The following is a 21,423-nucleotide window of genomic DNA, read 5'->3' on the forward strand; positions in this document are numbered from 1 at the left end:
TGTGGAGCAATATGGTAGGTTCAGGAGGACTGACATCCGCTGAAGATCATGCTGCCTGGATAGACAGCGTGATGAAGGAAGCGTGCGATTCCTCAATGCCCAGGTCCCAGAAAAAGAGCCCGAATCGCGTGATGTATTGGTGGAACCCAGAGATAGCGGAACTGCGCAGGAACAGCGTCCGAGCCAGGAGATGTTGGTCTCGAATCAAAAGAAGACAGGCGCTGACAGAGGAAGACCTCTCTGGACCGATCAGACAGCACGAATCTGCGTATAAAGAAGCTAGACATCGGCTCAAAGTATCGATTATAAAGGCCAAATCGAAGGCCTGGCGCGATCTAATCGGCGAGATTGATGGGAACCCCTGGGGCCTGCCCTACAGGTTGGTGATGAACCGATTGCGAAGGTCTGGCACCGGTCTCACCGAGACCCTGAGCAGAGAGGACCTGGACAGACTCCTGGACTCGCTGTTCCCAGCAGGAGAAACGCGCAACTTCCGCAATCGATGGCAGGATTGGCTGTGGGACGAAGCATGGGCCATTACCCCCCATGAAACCCGTATGGCGATACTGGGAACCAAGAAAACCAACGTAGCCCCGGGAATAGACGGCATCAAAGCTACCTACTGGAAGAAGATCCCTCCAGTGATGATCGAGGAACTAACTAGGTGCCTTAATGCGTGTCTTAAGGATGGGATTTTTCCTGCTCCATGGAAGGAGGCCCGACTGGTTCTAATCCCCAAAACCGGTCAACCAACTCAGGAGGGAGCCAACGAGCTGCCGAGAGCACGCCCTATTTGTCTCCTTAATGAGATAGGGAAGGTTTTTGAGCGGGTCATCGCGGAGTGCATATACGCACACATGGCGGAACATGCGACCTCCAACCTGTCGCCACACCAATTTGGTTTCCGTAGGTGCCGGTCAACCTGCGACGCCATACTGGAAGTCCAGCGCATTATCCAAAACGCAACAACCAGAGGAGGTTACGCACTGGCTGTAGGATTGGACGTACAAAATGCGTTTAACTCAATCCCATGGATGACCATCCGCAACGCCCTTGCGGACAAGCGAATCCCGGATTATCTGCGAAGGATACTGGACGCGTACCTCAGTCAACGCTCAATCGTGTACCCGACGATAAACGGAGACGGGGGAAGAAGAGAGGTCCAGGCCGGAGTCCCTTAGGGGTCTGTTCTGGGTCCTTTACTCTGGAACATAGCCTTCGACAGGGTCCTTGAGGTAGACCTGGAAACGGAATGCTCGGTGGTGTGCTATGCCGATGACACGCTGGTAGTGGCTACCGCTCCCAGCATATTGGAGGTGCGCAGACGAGCCTGCGTGCAGGTCTCGAGGGTGCTGCGGAGTATCCGTAGGCTCGGACTCACCGTGGCCACCCCGAAAACGGAGGCCGTCCTGTTCCATCGTCCGGGAAGAGCACCGGCAGACCCGCCCAACATCTGGGTTGGAGATGGGGCTATCAGGATCCAACCAGCCATGACCTATCTGGGTGTGAAGCTGGATAGTGAGCTGACATACCTTCCGCACTTCAAATATGCGGCGGAAAAGGCGGACAGGGTAGCCGGAGCTTTGGCGCGACTTATGCCGAACCTCCGAGGCCCCGGGGAGAACAAACGCAGGTTGTATGCACATGTTCTCCACTCGGTGATACTCTACGGAGCTCCAGTCTGGGCCCAGAAGCTCTCGGCGTCACCGCGCGCATTGATGCCCTTGCGCAAGGCGCAGCGCACCATAGCGCAAAGGGTAATTGCTGCGTACCGTACGGTATCGCATGCGGCCGCCACTCTATTGGCCAGGATCCCGCCCATTCACTTGCTAGCGAACAAGCAGGCCAGCATCTTCTCTCAATTGAGGGAGCATGCGAGGAGAGAAGAGATAAATCCCGAGATCGAACGGGACGTAAGGAAAGAGGAGGAGAGGCGCCTGCGAGAGGAATGGCTCCGCAGTATCGCTGGCCCAGAAACTGCACCCGGGTGGAGGACCCGCGAGGCAATATTACCATTTTGCATAATCATACAGATTAGTAAATTCTAGTTTCTTAAGCGTTGTTTACAATGAGATTTTAATACGTAAGATTTAAGAGTTAAGCTTTAAGTCGTAAGCCATAGCATAAGCCGTTAAGTTATAATGTCTACAATAAACGCCATAAACTCATAGCTTTTAGCCTTAATGATCACAAAGAACCAATCAGAAAGCAGATAGTTCCGCAGGCGCAAAAGAAGGATAAAGCGCACGTTTTACAGCTGTAAATCACGTAAATGCAATGGAAAAAAAAGATTTAGTGTTCTTCTTTGCGGCAATTGCATGGGTGCAATTAGCCTCTTATTTGCTGTTAACAAAACAACGTAAAAGTAGAAATCGAAGATGGTGGATGCTACCAGATAAGCGAGAAAGACCTCATTTAGGAGCATACACTACTTTATTTTTAAAGTATAAACACACAAATCATGAAGAATTTTTTAAAATGATGAGACTTACAGTAGAACAATTTGAAGAACTGCTCAATTTGACTAGGTCTGCCTTGATAAAGACTAGTATGCGAGAATCTCTGGATCCTGAATTCCGTCTAGCATTTACAGTGTGGTATGTATATCGCCCTGTTATGTACGTTCATTTACACACATTCTCTCTATTTTCTATTAAATTGCATGTTCGCGCTTTTTTACAGCTTTCTAGCATCAGGGGACAGTTTTCCTTCAATGGCCAGATATTGGCGCATAGGCAGATCAACATCTTATAAAATAATTACAGAAACATGCAATGTTATTTGGCAACGTCTTCAAGGAACATATTTGAAGCCTCCTTCTCAAAAGGAGTGGAAAAATATTGAGAAAGGTTTTTATGATCGATGGAATTTTCCCAATTGTGTTGGAGCTCTAGATGGAAAGCACATCCGTGTGCAATGTCCACCCAATTCTGGTTCAGCATACTATAACTACAAAGGATATTATAGCATAGTATTGCTAGCTACATGTGATGCCAATTATGCATTTACTTTTGTAGACATTGGAGATTATGGTGAGAATACATCATTTAGTATTATTTTACAAAGTTTTTGAAATAATAACAAATTTTTAAATATGCATATAAAATATATATTTTAGGATCATTATCAGACACAAGTATCCTCAGTGCATCGGCATTTGGACGTGCTCTAGAACGTGATGAATTAGATCTGCCACCACCAAAGGTATTACCAAACTCAACATTGCTAGTCAATCACTACTTCGTGGGTGATGAAATTTTTCCCTTGCGGTTAAATCTATTACGACCATATGCAAGAAAGAACTTGTTAGGAATTGCACAAAAAGTTTTCAATTATAGACTTTCAAGGGCACGACGTGTTATTGAGAACGCTTTTGGAATTCTCGTAACCAGGTGAGATCATTACTTGATTAGTAATAAATTATTGTGATTCCTTATCATTGAATTATACAAAAATCAATGTCGATACAGCGATAAATATTTTTATATTAGGTGGAGAGTGCTGAGAACCACATTGGCCTTGCATCCAAATAATGTAGAGATTATAATTTCTGCTGTAGTCTGTTTACATAATTTTATCATGAAAAAAGAAGAACACATTGTTGGATTTAAATCATATTGTCCATCTGGTTATGTAGACTATTACGATGAAAATGGCAATGTTGTTTCTGGTTTGTGGCGAGGTGAAAACACTCCTGGAAGTATAACACGACTCAATCGAGTGGGGTCTAATCATGCTGCCACAGTTGCAATGAAGCAACAAGACACACTAGCTGCATATTTCACCTCAGATCAAGGACAAATTCTTTGGCAATGGGAAATTGTTAATAGAGGTCGAATAATAAATATTCCTTAATTTACTAAATAACTGAAATAAATTTAATTTTATTGGTATTTATTTTATTATACATATACATGTTATTGTACAAAGCATATGTATACATTGTAGTATTTAACAAAACTTTAATAAATATACTTTTTACATATATATGTATACTTATTATTATACTTTTTATCACATTATTTATTGTACTTATCATTTATACTTTAAATTTTAACAGCCATATTATTCAGGTAATGTCTAATAGACGCATATTCATAAAAAAACATTATTGCACAATAATTAATCTTTGATTAGAAATAAAACTATCATTTTACTTCAATACTTTAGACAGAAATAAAAAGTCTTAGAAATGTCAGTCTATCAAGAATTACAAAAGTTTAATGTAATTGATATTGACTAAAAAAAATGCATATTATAAATTATTAAAACAGAGAAAATAAAAACATATTACAAAATAAAAAAGAATAGCATATGCGCCAAATTATAATAAAATTATGTCTTTTTTGCACTATATTGAAAGACAGAATGTATAAAAACTAAAAACTATATTTTGTATGTTTAAAGATATACCTCAGTTACCGAACAATTTATAATTATTTGTCTTGTGAATGAGTTGAAATAACTTGCATAATTGACATGAAACAAGTCAATTGCTGTTCATTCGGTACTCGTCTCATTGCTTCAGCTATTGCAGTGATATACGGATGGTGCTGTTCCACAGTAGCACGACTCAAATATGCTGTTGCCATTACATTGAGAGCATGAGAAGATTGACACAATACATTCTCCATTGTTTCCGTTGTTTTCTGCTTTTTTACTGCAAATTGATCTGGAGCTGGCACTTTCTTCTTCTGGATTACGTTATTCATGGTCTTAGTAACGATATCTGCAGCTGTCTTCTTTTGTACTTTATTATTTTTATTTGTATACTCAAATACATTATCCTCAGAGTCTATCAAAGTAACAGGAGATTGCTGATTTGAAGTTGATGATGTAATACTACAAGATTCATCAAGTGAAGGATTGCTAATACTGTAAGTTTCCTTAGCGTATGCTCAGTCAGGAAGTAGAATCGCTGAAGGCGTTAATTTACGGGATCAAGGACGAGTTCGATAATAATATTAATATTTAAATTAATAATGTTCTTTTTAAGATCTTCACCAGAGATCATACATTTATTTCAATTAAAAAGTTCTCTCTTATCCGCGAAATACGTGATTTCCAGATATACATAAATATATATTGTCCACTTAGCTTATGCTACTCGTTAACTCGCTTTAGTTTCTCTTAAAGCCCTTGTTCGGTATCAGGCCTCAATATTCGCTTCTCTCCTTGTTCGGCACACCAAGTCTTTTTTGTCCATAAATCGGCAATCTCGCCTGACTCCCTTTACTACTTCTCTTCCAATATCTTTACGTTCACCACTCTGTATTATGCACTTACTATTTCAACTTCCGACCACGAAAAAAGCCCCGCGTACTTCGTTACCTCTCTTTTATTCTCTTCTCCCTTGACCCTACTCGAAGATTTTTCCCTTATCCACCAATCCAAATTCGCCAGGCACCGTCCGGTGGCCAGTGCCCCCTTTTCTGCTTATTTCGCTACGTTCCTAATTGTTTCTGATCAGTTACTTTACCCTCTTTACCGACTATCGGCAATTCGTCTCCTAATTTTCTTACAGCTTCGGCCGTCCTGTCAATCGGTTCGTCCTCGAACCGGTCATCAAATTATACTGTTGCGCAATTATTTAACTGTTAGCTTGTTCGCGTTATTATAAAATGTCTGGTATTTGCACGCAAACATGCATCTATTTCGCAGTATCTCTTTACTTTTCTAATTTTCATTTGACGCTTCTCCTTTCGACATAATCGACTCTGTACTGGAACCCCCCTCAGAGCTGTTGCTTACGCGAATCCATGGCTTTATTTTGTCAGCTGAGAGTATGGTATTGAATGGTCTCGATGTAAGATTATAACCCGGGATATCCGTAACTACAAACCGATTTTTTTTGAGAATAGCCTTTATTCTATACGGCCCTTTATATTTTGGAAGTAGTTTTTGATTTAACCCCGGCTTATGTTGCAGAGAGCGAATTAATACCAAGTCACCTACACTGTATTTAGTACATTTTCGGTGTCGTTCATCATATTTTTTCTTATTATATTCTTGCAATTGTCTATTTACCGTACGTGCAAGATCCTGCGTTTCGCGTCTCTCTGTTTCTATATTGAGATCAACCCCACGCAGTTCATCAATGAAATCGCGCAATTGCTCATCCGAATTTCGATTTTGTTCATATCCCAACAATATCTTACTGGGCGACGCCCCGACCGCTTTATTTAATGTATTATTAATAACGTGCTGCGCTTTACCCAGCACATCTTTCCATCCCGACAAATCATTTGCCAATTTAGCCAATGTTGATTTTAGGAAACGATTGACCCTTTCCACCAATCCGTTTGCCCATGGGGAGGCCACCGCGGTCATAACATGTTTAATGTTATTTTCTTGAGTGAACTCCGCAAAACTGTGCGACGTAAAAGCCGTTCCTCTATCACTAATTATACGTCTCGGATACCCGAATAAGTTGCAAATTGTTATCACGTGATCTATCACTTCAGCAGTATTGGTAGTCTTAGTCGGAAATAACCATACGAATCTAGTAAATGCATCAACAATAACCAAGATATATTTAAATTTATCCGCCGTAGTTTCTAGTGGGCCAAAATGGTCTATATGTACTGTTTGCAATGGCTTTTTATCTCGATCAATCAATTCCATCTCTCCCTCTGCTTTTCCAGTTGATACAGCAAAAGACAAACACTTTATACAATTCTCTATGTACTGTCGTACTTTGACTTTGAGACCCGGGAACCAGTAATGCGTCAAGATACCTGCTACCGTTTTATCATAGCCTACGTGTCCTCGCTCGTCGTGACAATTTCTGATAACATTATTAATCATGCCCTCCGGAATAACAAATAGGTTTTTATCTTTATAAATTTTAAATAACAGACCATCTATTAATGTAAAATGTTTACTCCCTTTGAGTTCTACTTCCTCGGCAATCTCTTTTAATTTTAAATCCATTAACTGTTTATACATTAACTCGTCTTCCATCGATATCGAATTGATTAATAAAATATTGCGGCTCAGGCAATCTACGTGCGTCATTTTCTCTGACGAACGATGCACAAGTTCAAACTTATAATTTTGTAGCGCCAGTGACCATCTCGCAATTTTCGGATTTATATTGATTTTTTTCATTGCCAATACAAGTGAATTGCAATCAGTCACGACCCTGAAAACAATACCCTGCAAATATACATGAAACCTTTCTATGGCTTTTACAATGGCCAAGGTTTCCAATTCATAACTATGATAACGCTTTTCTGCATCAATCGTCGCTTTACTAAAATATGCGATGGGTGCCCAGATATTTGTTTTTTGTTTCTGAAATAAAATGGCCCCAAACCCTAAAATACTAGCGTCTGTATGTAGCTCCGTTTCTGCGGCTGGATTATATATGTGTAAGACTGGTGCTGAGGTTAATTCTTTTTTAAGTAATTGAAACGACTTTACGCAGTCTATGTCAAAATCAAAAATAGCGTTTTTTCTGGTTAACTGCGTGAGAGGTCGAGCTTTAATTGCATAATCCTTGATGAACCGTCTAAAATAATTAGTCAGACCGAGATACCCTTGGACCTGTCTCACATTACTTGGTTGCGGAAAATCTAGTATAGCTTGCACGTGGCGCTTACTCATGGTAATCCCATCAGCAGAAACAGTGTAACCTAAGAATTCTATTTTTTTTTTTAAAAACAAACATTTCGATACCTTCAATTCAAGACCATATTTCTTTAATATACACATTACTTCTTTTAAAATTTTTAGATTTTCGTCAATTGTAAAAGTCGGAATCAAAATATCGTCGATATACAAAATGATTTTTTCTAATTTCAATAAATCTTTAAATATAACAAAAAGCCGCTTCTGGAACTCAGCCGGCGCTTCAGAATACCCAAACGGCATTCTTTTGTATTCATATTGAGCATTGTGCGTCGCGAACGCAAAATATTTCGTATCATCCGGATGTATACGAATTTGATGGAAACCATCCCTCAAATCCAGTTTCGTAAAGATACGCTTATCATACAATTGATCCAATTGGTCATCAACCACTGGAAATGGAAATTTTTGTGGCGAAATCCTCTGATTTAAAGGTCGCAGATCAACGCACATGCGTTTACTGCCATTCTTCTTTGCCACCAATACAATTCGTGAGCAGTAAGGTGAAATGCTGGGCTGAATTATATCACGCTTTAAAAGATCCTCCGTTATCTCATCCACCTCCTTCCTTTCCGCATACGACATCCTTCTTGGCGCATATCTGAATAAAGAGTTATCCTTCAGATGGACTCTTACACAATAGTCATCATTGCTTGGCTCCACTGTCTTGTCAATTTCTCCATTTAAAATTTCGAATAATTCGTTTTTTCTCTCCATTGATACATCCGCATCCAAACTTTCCAAAATAGAATCGAATGGCTCTTTCTCCTCCACCACGTTTATGGCTAGAATTGATTCTAACTTTTCTTCTGCTTCCGTCGCATAAACAAAATCATATTCCCCCTTCTGGTAAATTAGTTTAACTTCTGAGCTAATAAGGAATTCACGGCCTATCAAAATCTCGTGCGCCATTGTTCCGTCGTCAACCACGTACAACACCATATCAAACCACTGTTCCGGTAGCTTCTCCAATGCAATCTGGGCAAACACTTTGCCGATAACCGCAATCGCGGAGTCATTGACTCCTTTCAAACGCAGATTCTTCTCGGTTTTAAAAAGTCTATCGCTCTGACAGAAGTCCTGATATACTGATTTTTTAATTAAATTCACTGGGCTTCCCGTGTCAATAAGAGCACGAAACGATTTGAATTTATTAGCAATACTGTGCAGCCTCACGCACGGTCCGTCGCGAGTGCTATTCACAGATTGGCTAATTCGATTCACGGTGGACTCATCCACGACCTGAGGCGAAGAGATGTCTGTTTCCTCTTGAATCATATGGCTTCGCGGTGCCGCGGGGCCCGCGTTACGCCGTGGACAGGCCGGACTGATGTGTCCCTGCTGACCGCATCGGAAACACGTCATCCTAGTCTGACGGCATTCATGCGAATCATGACCTATTCGCTTACAAACTGTGCATGTTTTTACGGGAGCACTCGCAATCCCCCTCCCCGCCGGAAACGACCGCGCTCCAACATTGGTGAACTGTCGCTGCATGATATTGTCCTCCGTAATTATCCGAACGTGGTCTATGAAATCGGGAACCGTTTGAACCCAAGTACCGAGAACCTGGCGCCTTAAAGATGGTTCACGAATACCATCCGCCAGTAATTCGATTTGCTCTCTTTCTGTAAGCGATAGTATCTGCATCAGTTGCAATTTGCTTTCCGCATAATCCACAAAACGCTCTGTATGAGATCGCCAAAAACGCCCGTTAATACGTGTCATTGTTGCCGTATATGATTCCCGTCGATCGAAATAATGACAGATTTTGGTTCTGAAATCCTCCCACGTAGATATCGTCTCGATAGATTGCCGATGAAACCAATTCAGCGCCCTATCCTTCAATTGACCAGCCGCAGCCATCACCAATGAATCGTCCGAAATATTGTAAAGTCTGGCGATAGCCGTCGCCCGTTCTATCCATTTCCGCACGTTTTTATCATCTTTACCGGCAAAAGGAGGAATAGCATTCTTTGCAAATTTAATTTGTTTCCAATCATGTATAGAATTGTTTGTTGTGTTGCGCGACTCGCCTGTCAAGGTTTCAGAACTCTGTCTTATAACAGTGCTCTCTATCGTCGCGCGCGTCTGTCTCGCTTCCTCATATGCTTGTATCGCTGCCCGTACGATTTCTTGCACGTCATGCGCCGCTCCGATATTCGGCACACTCGTCGTGCGACGCGTTTTATTTGTCTCAATTTGCACATTTTCCGTCACGCTCGGCCCTCTTATGTTGTCTCGAAACGATGATGGTCCTGGCAAAAATGACGGTGATACATTTTCTTCCGCACTTCCCGGCGCCGTGACCCGCATTTGCTCAGGCCAACCCGTGCGCTCAAAATATGCCGAAATCCTTTCGATTAGTAACGCCTTTCCACCTCCGGCCTCGAGCGAGTGCGATCGCGCCACTTCTCGCAATCCTTCTAACGTTAATTGATCTAACTGTACGTTACTCATCGTCAGCCGTTTCCAAGACTTATCGCAACGAAAATTACTCGATATCACCTCGACCAGCAATTAAGTCGCCGATTCTGTCGCGTTGATAAATTGCTCGCGCACTCAGAGAAGTCCATAAAACGCGCACTTCAATATTAGTTATTCATATGATTTTGCCTTTTGTAAAAAAAAAAAAAAAAAATTTTAGTCCGTCCAACAAACAGAGGAAAGAAAAAAAAAAATAGTTCAAACGTTCAGACTAACCGACACGCAATCGACGTGTCGCACATGCGCACCAGAGATTTTTCTTTAAACACGTATTCCGTTAGTCCATATAATTATTAGTACTTATCGATATACAACGGCAATTTACATTAAATCGAGATATCTCGTCCCTTCGAATCCCACTTCTGAGTTATAAAGCTGTAAGTTTCCTTAGCGTATGCTCAGTCAGGAAGTAGAATCGCTGAAGGCGTTAATTTACGGGATCAAGGACGAGTTCGATAATAATATTAATATTTAAATTAATAATGTTCTTTTTAAGATCTTCACCAGAGATCATACATTTATTTCAATTAAAAAGTTCTCTCTTATCCGCGAAATACGTGATTTCCAGATATACATAAATATATATTGTCCACTTAGCTTATGCTACTCGTTAACTCGCTTTAGTTTCTCTTAAAGCCCTTGTTCGGTATCAGGCCTCAATATTCGCTTCTCTCCTTGTTCGGCACACCAAGTCTTTTTTGTCCATAAATCGGCAATCTCGCCTGACTCCCTTTACTACTTCTCTTCCAATATCTTTACGTTCACCACTCTGTATTATGCACTTACTATTTCAACTTCCGACCACGAAAAAAGCCCCGCGTACTTCGTTACCTCTCTTTTATTCTCTTCTCCCTTGACCCTACTCGAAGATTTTTCCCTTATCCACCAATCCAAATTCGCCAGGCACCGTCCGGTGGCCAGTGCCCCCTTTTCTGCTTATTTCGCTACGTTCCTAATTGTTTCTGATCAGTTACTTTACCCTCTTTACCGACTATCGGCAATTCGTCTCCTAATTTTCTTACAATACTATCATCTGAGCATGTCAGCACATTTACAGCATTTACATAACTGCATGCATTATTTAATGATAATGGACTTGACATTGTTTTATCTGCAGAGTCTTCGATGAGTATCGAAGACCTTATAATACTTTGTGATACATTGCTTTTTTCTTGGGATGCTGTCATAGAACTGCGTGACCTATATGGATAAAAATATTGAGATTTTATCATAGTGATAAGATATTTGCCAAAAATAACTGTATACTTGCATTCGATGTGCAATGTGCGGTGTCAAGAAAGACATTTGCTTGAAGTAAATCCACATTTTTGCCATTTTGCATCCTGAGCCACTAGGTTGATTCTTCATTTCCCGCAATTTTTTAGTAAATGTATTGCGAAGAATAATCCAACGTCCTTCTACTTGCTCACCTAATGTCACCAAAATAAAAATATTTGTTATTAACAAATTATTACTACTTTGTTACAAATTTGAAGAAATACTTAAATAATACTTAACCTGTACAGCCAAGAACTTTCCCAATACTTTTCCATATTTCAAGTTTAAGTTCCTTGTTCTTGTACAGGGTGTTGCATATACATATTGGGCAGTACGACAGGTTGCGCGGCATACTTTGCAGGGATAGGCGCGGTTCAGTGGGTAATGACAGCATATATACGTAGCATCATAACTTATTGATCGAATTGATCGTGCGCATTTTTACTAATTTTGAGTTTACAGCGTTTCAATTATACCGGACTTGAATAATCGTTGCGATTATTACTAAAGAAGCTAAAACACATTAAAGATAAAAAATTGAATTTTAGGAAGTTAACACGTTAAAAGAAACAAATATGATACAATAAAATTTCTTTCTTTACCGCTTTACTTTTCTTTACTATTAGCGTTGTAAATTTTGATAGAGCGGTAAAGAAAGAAATTTTGTTGTATCATATTTGTTTCTTTTAACGTGTTAACTTTCTAAAATTTAATTTTTCATCTTTAATGTGTTTTAGCTTCTCTAGTAATAATTGCAACGATTATTCAAGTCCGTCATAATTGAAACGCTGTAAACTCAAAATTAGTAAAAATGTGCGCAATCAATTCGATCAATAAGTTATGATGGTACGTATATATGCTGTCATTACCCATTGAACTTCGCCTATCCCTGCAAAGTATGCCGCGCAACCCGTACTGCCCAATATGTATATGCAACACCCTGTAATCTTTTAACGTTTTGTCAAATAACACTGGGTTTTCTCTTACAACAGAAATTAGAACTTTATCATCAATATGTAATGTTTCATTTAAATCCAATATTTCTACGTTTGAATCCATCGTGCAACGTGCAAGTCAACATAATATTTTAACATGTACGTATTTTCGCTAACCTTGCTTCTATTGGTCATTATATCATACTCGACTTTAAGCCGTAAATTTTTAGCCGTAAAAATTGAGATTTCGCCAATTCGCTTGAGGCTTAAAGTTACGGCTAAAAGTCTAGTGGGAAAGCCTTACGAAAGGAAATGACGTCACAAATTACGACTTAAAGCTTAAGTTTTACATCTTAAAATTTCATTGTAGACACCGCTTTAGGTCTGCTTGGATAATATGTATCAATTAGAGAAGGATAAAAAATATCCTCAGATTCAGAATTTAACATTTTAATTTCTTTGCGAGATTTAAGTTTTCTACTTCTAATCATATTTACATCTAACCATCTTATAGTCGTTTCGTTGTCAGTAGCGTACAATGGTATTCCTAACAAAGTGTCGGCAGCTTTAAGAGCTCTACATTCCCTATGATTCAACATACGCATTCCAATATTCCAAAGATAATTAATCAACAATTTTGTTAAATTTATCTTTTTAAATGTATCTTCAGCATTATTACTCTTTTCTGCTTTGGAAACATATTTCGTAGTATATAACGTCAATAATGTAGATTTTTCACCTATAAATTGAATATCCATGTTTCCTTCCCAAGCAGTAAGAATAGCTGGATTATAATCATTAATATTGATTTCCTCTTTAAATCATGGCAAATCATAGTCTGTTTTTCGTTTTCAACTGTCTTCTATTGGCTACCCCGATAGGAAAATTGTGGAAACTTTGCACAATAATGACATCATGATTTGACAAAAAATTTCTCACTAATTGCACTAAGATGATTCGCCATAACGCAACAGTTTTGTCAGAATAAAATTTAGCAAATACATTTGTCAAAAATTATACAAATCCAATTTAGTATATAAATATTTTATAATTATTTCAATATTTGAAAACATAAAATCTCAACCTTTAATATTTGTGACAATTTAATGCAGTAAAAACATTTCGCAATATTTGCAGCAAATTTTAAGGAAATAATTTAGCTAATAACAATTAAATAACTATGAAATAATAACAATTAAATAAACCGTTTATTTATTTAATTAGCAAGTTTATTTATTTAATGAAGTACATTTATTAAGTACATTCAGTATTAAATACATTTTATATCTTATACATTATATTGTCTTGTACATTATATTATTTAGTACATAGAATTTTAAACAAAAAGTAAACTTCTCGAAAATAATTGTATATAAATATATTCCTGACACTCATAAAGAACGTAAAGCATAAACTTATAATAATAAGAAAAAACTTTTAAAACAAAAAAATTCTTAGTTATTTAGAAAATCTTAAAATTTCGATTACAAAAATTAATATCTTAGGAAAATAATTATAAAATGTTACTGTTTTCATCAAATTAAACGTTTTCAAAACCTTTCTTTTTCTTACAATATTTTCTTTTAATTAAAAATATGGAGATAAGAGTCAGAAATTACTAGATGCACGAAATGGAAGTTATTGAGTAAAATTATTCAATAAGAAATAAAAATTGAACTATATTAATTTATGATATTCAAATTTTCTTTTACTTTTTCGGTTAAAACCCTTCTTTTTCCTTTTTCTCTTTTATCATTTTTTTCCTTTTCTCTATTCCTTACTCGTTGCTTTGCATTGCGAAGTCCTTCAGTTATAGCTTCTTGAAGTTCTGTGACCATTGGTTTGGGAAAATTGTTGTTCCTTGCTAAGGCTTCTGAAAATTACATTTTCTTTCTTAACATAAACGTATTAATTTTATGCACATAGTATATGATATGAAATTTACCATATATAGCTCTTGTTAATTTGCGACTAGCAATTTCTACTGTATTTCCATATCCACTCCATGTAATATTCACGGAAAAGTCGTCTGTGATACTTTCTTTAATCATAGCAGTTACACATTCTTTAGGGTTCAATCCACCAAGGAAAATAAAATATGAAACCTACAAATACAAATAGAAAATAAAAATCATAGAAAATAAAAAATAGGAATTTTATAAAACCAAATTTAAAAATTTAATTTAATTTGTTAAAATTAGTAAAGATACTAACCGTATTTTGATATTCTTCAGTAGAGCAATTCTCGAATTTATCTAAACATTCAACCGATTGCATCGGAAAGTATTCCGGTTTTTTCGGAATTGATGTATCGTTATTCCGTTTTAATTGTAAGTTTATTTCGTTTAAATGCTGCTCTTGATTTCTGCAAGTATAAAGTAATTTAATAACTATATAAATATTTTAAAATTTTATTTACTGATAAAATATTTAAAGATTACCTAAGGATTTTGTTTATTGCGTGAAAACCTCCTTCGATCATTCTGAATATAAAATAACAATAAAATAACTTTGGTTATATTTTTATATGCAACAATATTTAATATAACATAATTTATATGCAACAATATAAATAAATTTACCTTTTCAATTCTTGAATTATTCCTGTTTTTATTGCATTACTATCGTGACTGATACTATGTTGATCATTTGCCGATTTATTTTGTAATTGTTGAGTATTATTTACTTGTTCTTGTGTATTATCTTGGACCAATAGAGCTGTATTTTGCTCTACAAATAATTCAATATTATTATTAATACAAGTCCTCTAACAATAATATAAAACATTTACAAATTTAATAAAACAAATATATCAATATAAGATATAAATTAATATACCTGATACAGCTGGAAATGTATTGAAATTTGGTATTATTGAATGAGACATCTGTGACAAAGATGAATCACTAGAAATTGAAGTGCATGTAGATGTTGCAGATGGTAATTCATTATTACAAGAATATTGCATAAAGTCATTGGAAGAATTGGACTGATTTTTAGATGACTGTAATTCTGATGTTTCTGTTTCTTCGTATCTACACATGTGCGTACTTCTATATTCATTTGTATGAGGCTGACCGACATTTAACAATGTATGTATCGTGTCGGTTTTTGAAGTATTTTGATCTTCACACGGCAGAGAAGAGTTTTGAATGTATTCTTTGTCGGTTGTAACCATTTCTCTTTGTTCATCTTCATCTGTACTATCTGCACTCGTTTCTGAATTGCTATGTTTTTCTGATTCTTCGTCATAGTTTTCAGCCATTGCTTTTTTGATACAATCAAATACTGCAAGTGCTTTATTATTGTTTTTCTTACTTTTTTTATATTGATATTTATCATCATCCGTTGAAATGTATCTTCTAGTTTTGGTTCTTTTTCTTTTTTTGACGTTTATCCATGCTGAAATAAAAATGTAGTAAAAATAGTAATTAATTTATTAAGTAAAATAGATAAAATTATAAACATATTTATCTCTCACTCTTGCAGTACCTTTATTGATTATTTTATTTCCAAGTCTTTAAAAGTGGAAAGTCGTAACATTTATCAATTTGTATAGGAAAAATAATATTTGAACTATGCACATAAATAATAGATATTTTCATATATATAATACATGTCATGTGAAATGATACCTTTCTATTAAATAATAATAATAGTAATTATTATTATTTAATAAATTATTTATTACAGTTAACTTAACAATAATAAATTGAAATGTTACATTAGCAATATTAGCAATATTGCTCAATTTGAGTATGTAACATTTCAATTATAACATATTCATCAGCAATTTCAGTACAGATGTATTCATTGCTTCCTTCATCATCGTCAATTTTTTTCCATATAGGCATTTTGTAACATTTTGATTTAACAGAATGTATAGCAATTACATATCTTATGTCAGATAAGTTTGAACATTTGTATACGCCGATCGTCGAAGATTTTATACCGACATCATAAAAGTCTTCAATAAGATTGAAATTACGTACAAATAAGAAATAAGAATTGTCGGTAAAAATAATATTATCTATGATGCAAATAGCACCATTTTTAAGAATACAGCAATTGTCGCGTTTACGTAAATTTAAATCTAAATGATGATAACGAATTCTCGAAAACTGTTTGCAGCAACAAATATGTTCTGGAAGTGGTCCATTACTGTGCATTTTATTAACGATGATGCTCTGAATGGAATTGTTGATTATTTTTTTAGCAATTTTATTTTTTTCTGATGCTCTTCGTACTATTTGTTGCAGTTGTTGATTAGGTTTTCGACAATTTTTTCGATAAAAAGTCATATTGTTTTCATACGGGAATGCAGAAAAATTATCAACCGAACCAAATCTTCTCACGTCATCTACTAAATGAAGTAAGCCATGTACATTATACGAAACAAACGTTTCATTGTAAATAACTGAGCTTAATTGCACATAGGATTTTATTGCAAGTTCAGAAAAATATAATAATTTTTCGGATGGCGAATTATTAGAGAGACATCTCATAACTGAATGTAACAATAAAAAATGATTGTAAGCGTTTTGCTCGACAATATCAAAGAATATAACAATACCGGTATAAAGTAAAAGCTGCCGACATTCTGTTGCTTTAAAAATTTCCATATTCCGAAATTGATCTGGGTTTGCGATTGAATTCTCGAGGGCAATAAGAGCTAATAATATTCAATCTGTTTGATATTATGTCAATATAATGTTTCGACAACTTAGTATTTTTTCCGTATTTACCAGTGACAAAAGCACTTAATGTTTTCTTTACTATACCTAACAGTACCAAATGCATGTACTCGAAAGGAGTTTGTGCTACAATATCTTGAAAAAGAGAAGCTATAGGTGTATCACCATCTTTATGATGATCTTCATCGTTTCGTTCCCGATATTCCTTATCAGAACGATTCTCATTATCAATGTTTGGAAAAATGACATGACCTTTATTAGACAGAACACCAGTGATCTTACATTTTGAACACGGATTATATGACATGTGCCCGTAATGATTTAATATTAATGCTCGTGCAGGAGCATCTGCTATGAACGCTCGAAATTCCCATGGAATAATTTTATTGTTAAAAGAAATTCCACCTTTTGACCTAAGTTGTTCGCATTCAATTAAAAACTGTGAAAAAAATTCCATGGCATTGTCTGGTTTTTTCTTACCACGATATATACCTATTGTTTCAGGTCTTTCTCGACAAATATTAACTATTCTGCATTGTAATGGCCATATTTGAATTCTACTACTCTTATCTTCTGAAGCACCATCTGTACTAATATCAATAAATAGTTTATTTGGTATTAATTCTGAGGGAATATTTTGTAAAATATTATTAACTGCTTTTTCAAATCCTATGTGCAAATATACACCTGAACCGATTGTTGTAAGAGTTACAGGCTTTGTTTCAGTTTGTAACAAAGTTCGTGCAGTTTTTGGAAGATTTATTAAACATTTATGACTTCTTAATATAGATAATATAGATTCTATTTGACAATGATTTAAATCACATTGTATAAAACATTTTGCCAATTTCTGTTTAATACATTTTACATCGTTGTCAATTCTAATATTGTTATTTGTAAAACTGACGTTACTATCTTCGAAAATATCGGAGGAGGTTGTATTAATATGAATATTATCATTTTTTAGAGTATTACTAATATGTGATGACGATATCGGAATACATATTTCTTTTGGATAAAAGGATCCGTTTACAGACGAAAAACATAATGTGTTAGATATTTTCTCTTGATGATTACTCTCACTCCAAAGCTGCTCTTTTTTCATTGAAACTTTTATATCATTTTTATTTTGTTCAGGCATTTTTAATTGTGTAAACTTTATATAATTTCTTTTTATCTCTCTACGAATTTTTTGACGTTGACGAATTCCAACAGTGTTTGGATTTTTACGACTAATTGACGTTTTTAAATAAAAATTTCTTTTCAAACATGACATTTTTAGACTTAACGCACAAATTATGAATATATAAAAAATGAGAATTTTGTTAAATTGTGTTATAATAAAGCTGACAAGGCTGACCGCATTAATAGCACATAAACAATACATAAATACAATAAATGTTCTTTGAAAGGCACATTTCACATCTACAAATATTTTATATACAAATATATGAATGAACAATAACTTTCAAAAATACTTTGATAAATGTTATTACGTTTCCTCACAGAATATAAAATATTGTTATAAACACCGCCAAACAAGACAATATAACCTGAAAAAATATTTATGATATTATACACGTGCAAAGATTAACAATAAATAAATATAATATTCTGAGTAATATAATCTTTTATATATATATACACAAACAGCACAAAATATTCGGAAAATATTCTAATAAAGTTCTTCCATATTTTTAAGAATATTCTTTCCAAATATTCTTACTACCACACGTTATTTTACACTGCGTGGGTCCTCGGATTGAGATCTCCTTTGTAACATAGTTATAGTTTAGGCCTACATAAGATTTCTAGTAAAGCGGTTTGACTGCATGGGCTTTGGTTGACCATTAGCAGAGCTTCAATGTTGCACTTTTAACCAGTACTTTTGTAATGGCACCTTTTTACACGCCACTTTGCAATAAATTTGAACAATATTTATCTATATCACAAATTTATATATGCCTACCAAGTTAAAAATAATACACAATTGCCAAAAGTAACATTACTAGTAAAACGCAGACAAATCATTTATGTGTAATAATGATTTTTGCCTTTTGCGTAAATAATAATGTTAATTTTAGCAATTGTGTATTATTTGTAACTTGGTAGGCATATATAAATGTGATATGGATAAATATTGCTCAAATTTATTGCAAAGTAGTGGGTAAAAAAATTACATTACAAAAGTGCTAGTTAAAGATGCAACATTGAAGCCCTGCTAATGGTCAACCAAAGCCCATGCACTCAAACTGTTTTACTATAAATATCTTATGTAGGCCCAAACTAACTATGCTTCAAAAGAAATCTCAATCCGAGGACCCATGCAGCGTAACGTGTGGTTGTTAGAATATATGGAAGAATATCAGAATATTATTGGAATATTTTGTGCTGTCTGGGTCTATATATGTATTAAAAATGTTAATTATGTCATAAAACAATATTATAAAACTATATAATTTAAAGAAAACATGAATAAATACATACGTGTTATGTATTCGGAATGTAAGACCTTTCTAGCTTGACACGTGATTATAAATTACACGTATTCCTTTCGATTCAACACTCATCACAATCTTGATTGACTCTTATTTTCCGAGACACTTTCTTTGTACAAGACTTTGTACAGTTCTTTGTACAATACGAATTAGTATAACGAATAAGACGCCACAACGCTAAACAAGCCACAACGTGAATGCACGTGAAATGTGAAGTCAGGCATGCCGGTTCGTAACTGCCAACTGCTACACGCAGACGCGCACACATGGAAAGAGCGGAAAGAGCTTCATATATACGTGTGCGCTCGGCGCAGGCGCCGCTGAGCGCCGAAAATGATATATGAAGACACGTTAACCGATTTATTTTCAATTTGCGTATTGTGCCTTATTCCCTCCACTGCCGAAGCGAGCGAACCGCGTTTTTGTTTGTAGCATCACTGTTTTCGAAAACTCAGTTTACATGCAACCCATTGGAAACTATTTCTTTATTTAAAATTTTGCTATACTTAATGTGGAATGTTTTATTTTGTAATATTTTTATATTATAATTTAGAAATAATTGTGTATTTCTTTAAGCATTACTTTCATTCTTTCAAGCACAATTATATTCCTATGTATTTTAAACATAATATAGCTGAAATATTTTTCTCAATTAGTGAGCAATTTCTTTCTACACTTTTACTTTGCAAATATACTGCTAAGATGATTCGCCATATCGTTATAGATTTGCCGAAATACTATTTAGTATTTCATTTCGCAAACAATAATTAATATGGCATAAAAGATCAATATTTTTACATCTATTAGTTGAAATATATTTACATAATTGCAAAACATAAATTGCCTATAAGATTTCGTCATATAGTTTTAGAAATGCTTTCCTATTGGGGTATTGAAACAGCAACGTCTCTAGTAGTATGTTGGCAGGTATGGTGCGTCACAACAAACCCCCACCACCTACCCCATATTTGACCCAGTGACCTACTTATGGTCTGGCGTCAAAACATTCCCTCACCCCTCTCTAACGGGATGGGAAAAGGATGGCGGCTACGGGCAAACAAGACGGCGGAAATTTTTATTTTTCCGAATTGAGAAAATCCAAACAGGGTTCGAACCTGGATCACTGGATTTCTAGTCCTGGTCCTAGTCTGCTGGGCTACCTATAGATCTAATGAAGTAAGTCGTAAGGTCGTATTTATCGCAGGCGCGGACGCGGGATGATGTAAATTTTTATTTTTTTCCGAATTGAGAAAATCCAAACCGGGTTCGAACCTGGATCGCAGGGTTTCTAGTCCTGGTCCTAGTCTGCAGGGCTACCTATAGATCTAATAAAGTCGTAGGGTCGTATTTATGGCTATGGGGCATCAAAACAAACGACGTCACACAGGCGTCTCTAGTCTGCGAAGGGAAGGGGCGTATTTATGGGACCGCGTCTATATGAGGTACCCAGGACTCTCTGGCAGGTATAGGAAATGTAAACAAACATCGCCAAGGTGTCGGACGGAGGGGTGATAGAACTATGGTCAATAGAATTTCTAGGCCGAGTCTTAGTCTGCCGAGCTACCTAGAAGTTTAGAAGGAGAAGTCAAAGAGTCGTATTTATAAGAAGAGTGGTATTTCATAGCAGGTATAGGAAATGTAAATAAACATTGCCATGGTGTCGGACGGGGAGATAGAACTACGGCCAAGAGACCCGTGAGCGGGTGTCTGGCAAGTATGGGAGAACAAAAGAACGACGTCACGGAGTCAAACAGTCACGTGGATTCTAGTCTGCTAGTCCGATATTCAACGAGATAGAGTGATGGCTAAGGGGGTTCCTGTGCAAACGGTATAGAGCGTGCGCCAGGCACGTATAGCGAACAAAAGAATGACGGCGCAGCGACGAATGATCAGACTTTT

The 21,423-nt window shown here is 36.2% G+C and overlaps 2 protein-coding genes across 4 annotated transcripts; one reads left to right on the forward strand and one right to left on the reverse strand.

Moving 5' to 3' along the window:
• Positions 1–938: 938 nt before the first annotated feature.
• On the forward strand, positions 939–3,985 carry LOC105667698 (uncharacterized). 3 transcript variants are annotated; one of them, XM_067348919.1, is made up of 5 exons: positions 940–2,444; positions 2,529–2,597; positions 2,683–3,032; positions 3,119–3,392; positions 3,471–3,985. In XM_067348919.1, the coding sequence occupies exons 1-5, from the start codon at positions 2,278–2,280 to the stop codon at positions 3,853–3,855; spliced, it is 1,245 nt and encodes a 414-aa protein (XP_067205020.1). In that variant the 5' UTR covers positions 940–2,277; the 3' UTR covers positions 3,856–3,985. The 3 variants fall into 3 exon arrangements, with proteins under 3 accessions (XP_067205019.1, XP_067205020.1, XP_012215086.2); XM_067348918.1 differs by having other exon boundaries at positions 939–2,597; XM_012359663.2 differs by having other exon boundaries at positions 1,690–2,597; positions 3,492–3,985.
• A 9,554-nt stretch (positions 3,986–13,539) lies between these two features.
• Positions 13,540–19,553, reverse strand: LOC136997745 (uncharacterized). The gene is made up of 8 exons (XM_067348923.1): positions 19,514–19,553; positions 18,505–18,579; positions 15,171–15,734; positions 14,915–15,062; positions 14,774–14,815; positions 14,547–14,697; positions 14,278–14,437; positions 13,540–14,205 (listed from the first exon to the last, which is right to left on the reverse strand). Exons 3-8 carry the CDS (start codon positions 15,595–15,597, stop codon positions 14,015–14,017), a joined length of 1,119 nt encoding a protein of 372 aa, XP_067205024.1. The 5' UTR covers positions 15,598–15,734; positions 18,505–18,579; positions 19,514–19,553; the 3' UTR covers positions 13,540–14,014.
• Positions 19,554–21,423: the final 1,870 nt, after the last annotated feature.

This window comes from Linepithema humile, chromosome 2 (assembly GCF_040581485.1).
Source record: "Linepithema humile isolate Giens D197 chromosome 2, Lhum_UNIL_v1.0, whole genome shotgun sequence".
In the NCBI taxonomy this organism is placed as follows: domain Eukaryota; kingdom Metazoa; phylum Arthropoda; class Insecta; order Hymenoptera; family Formicidae; genus Linepithema; species Linepithema humile.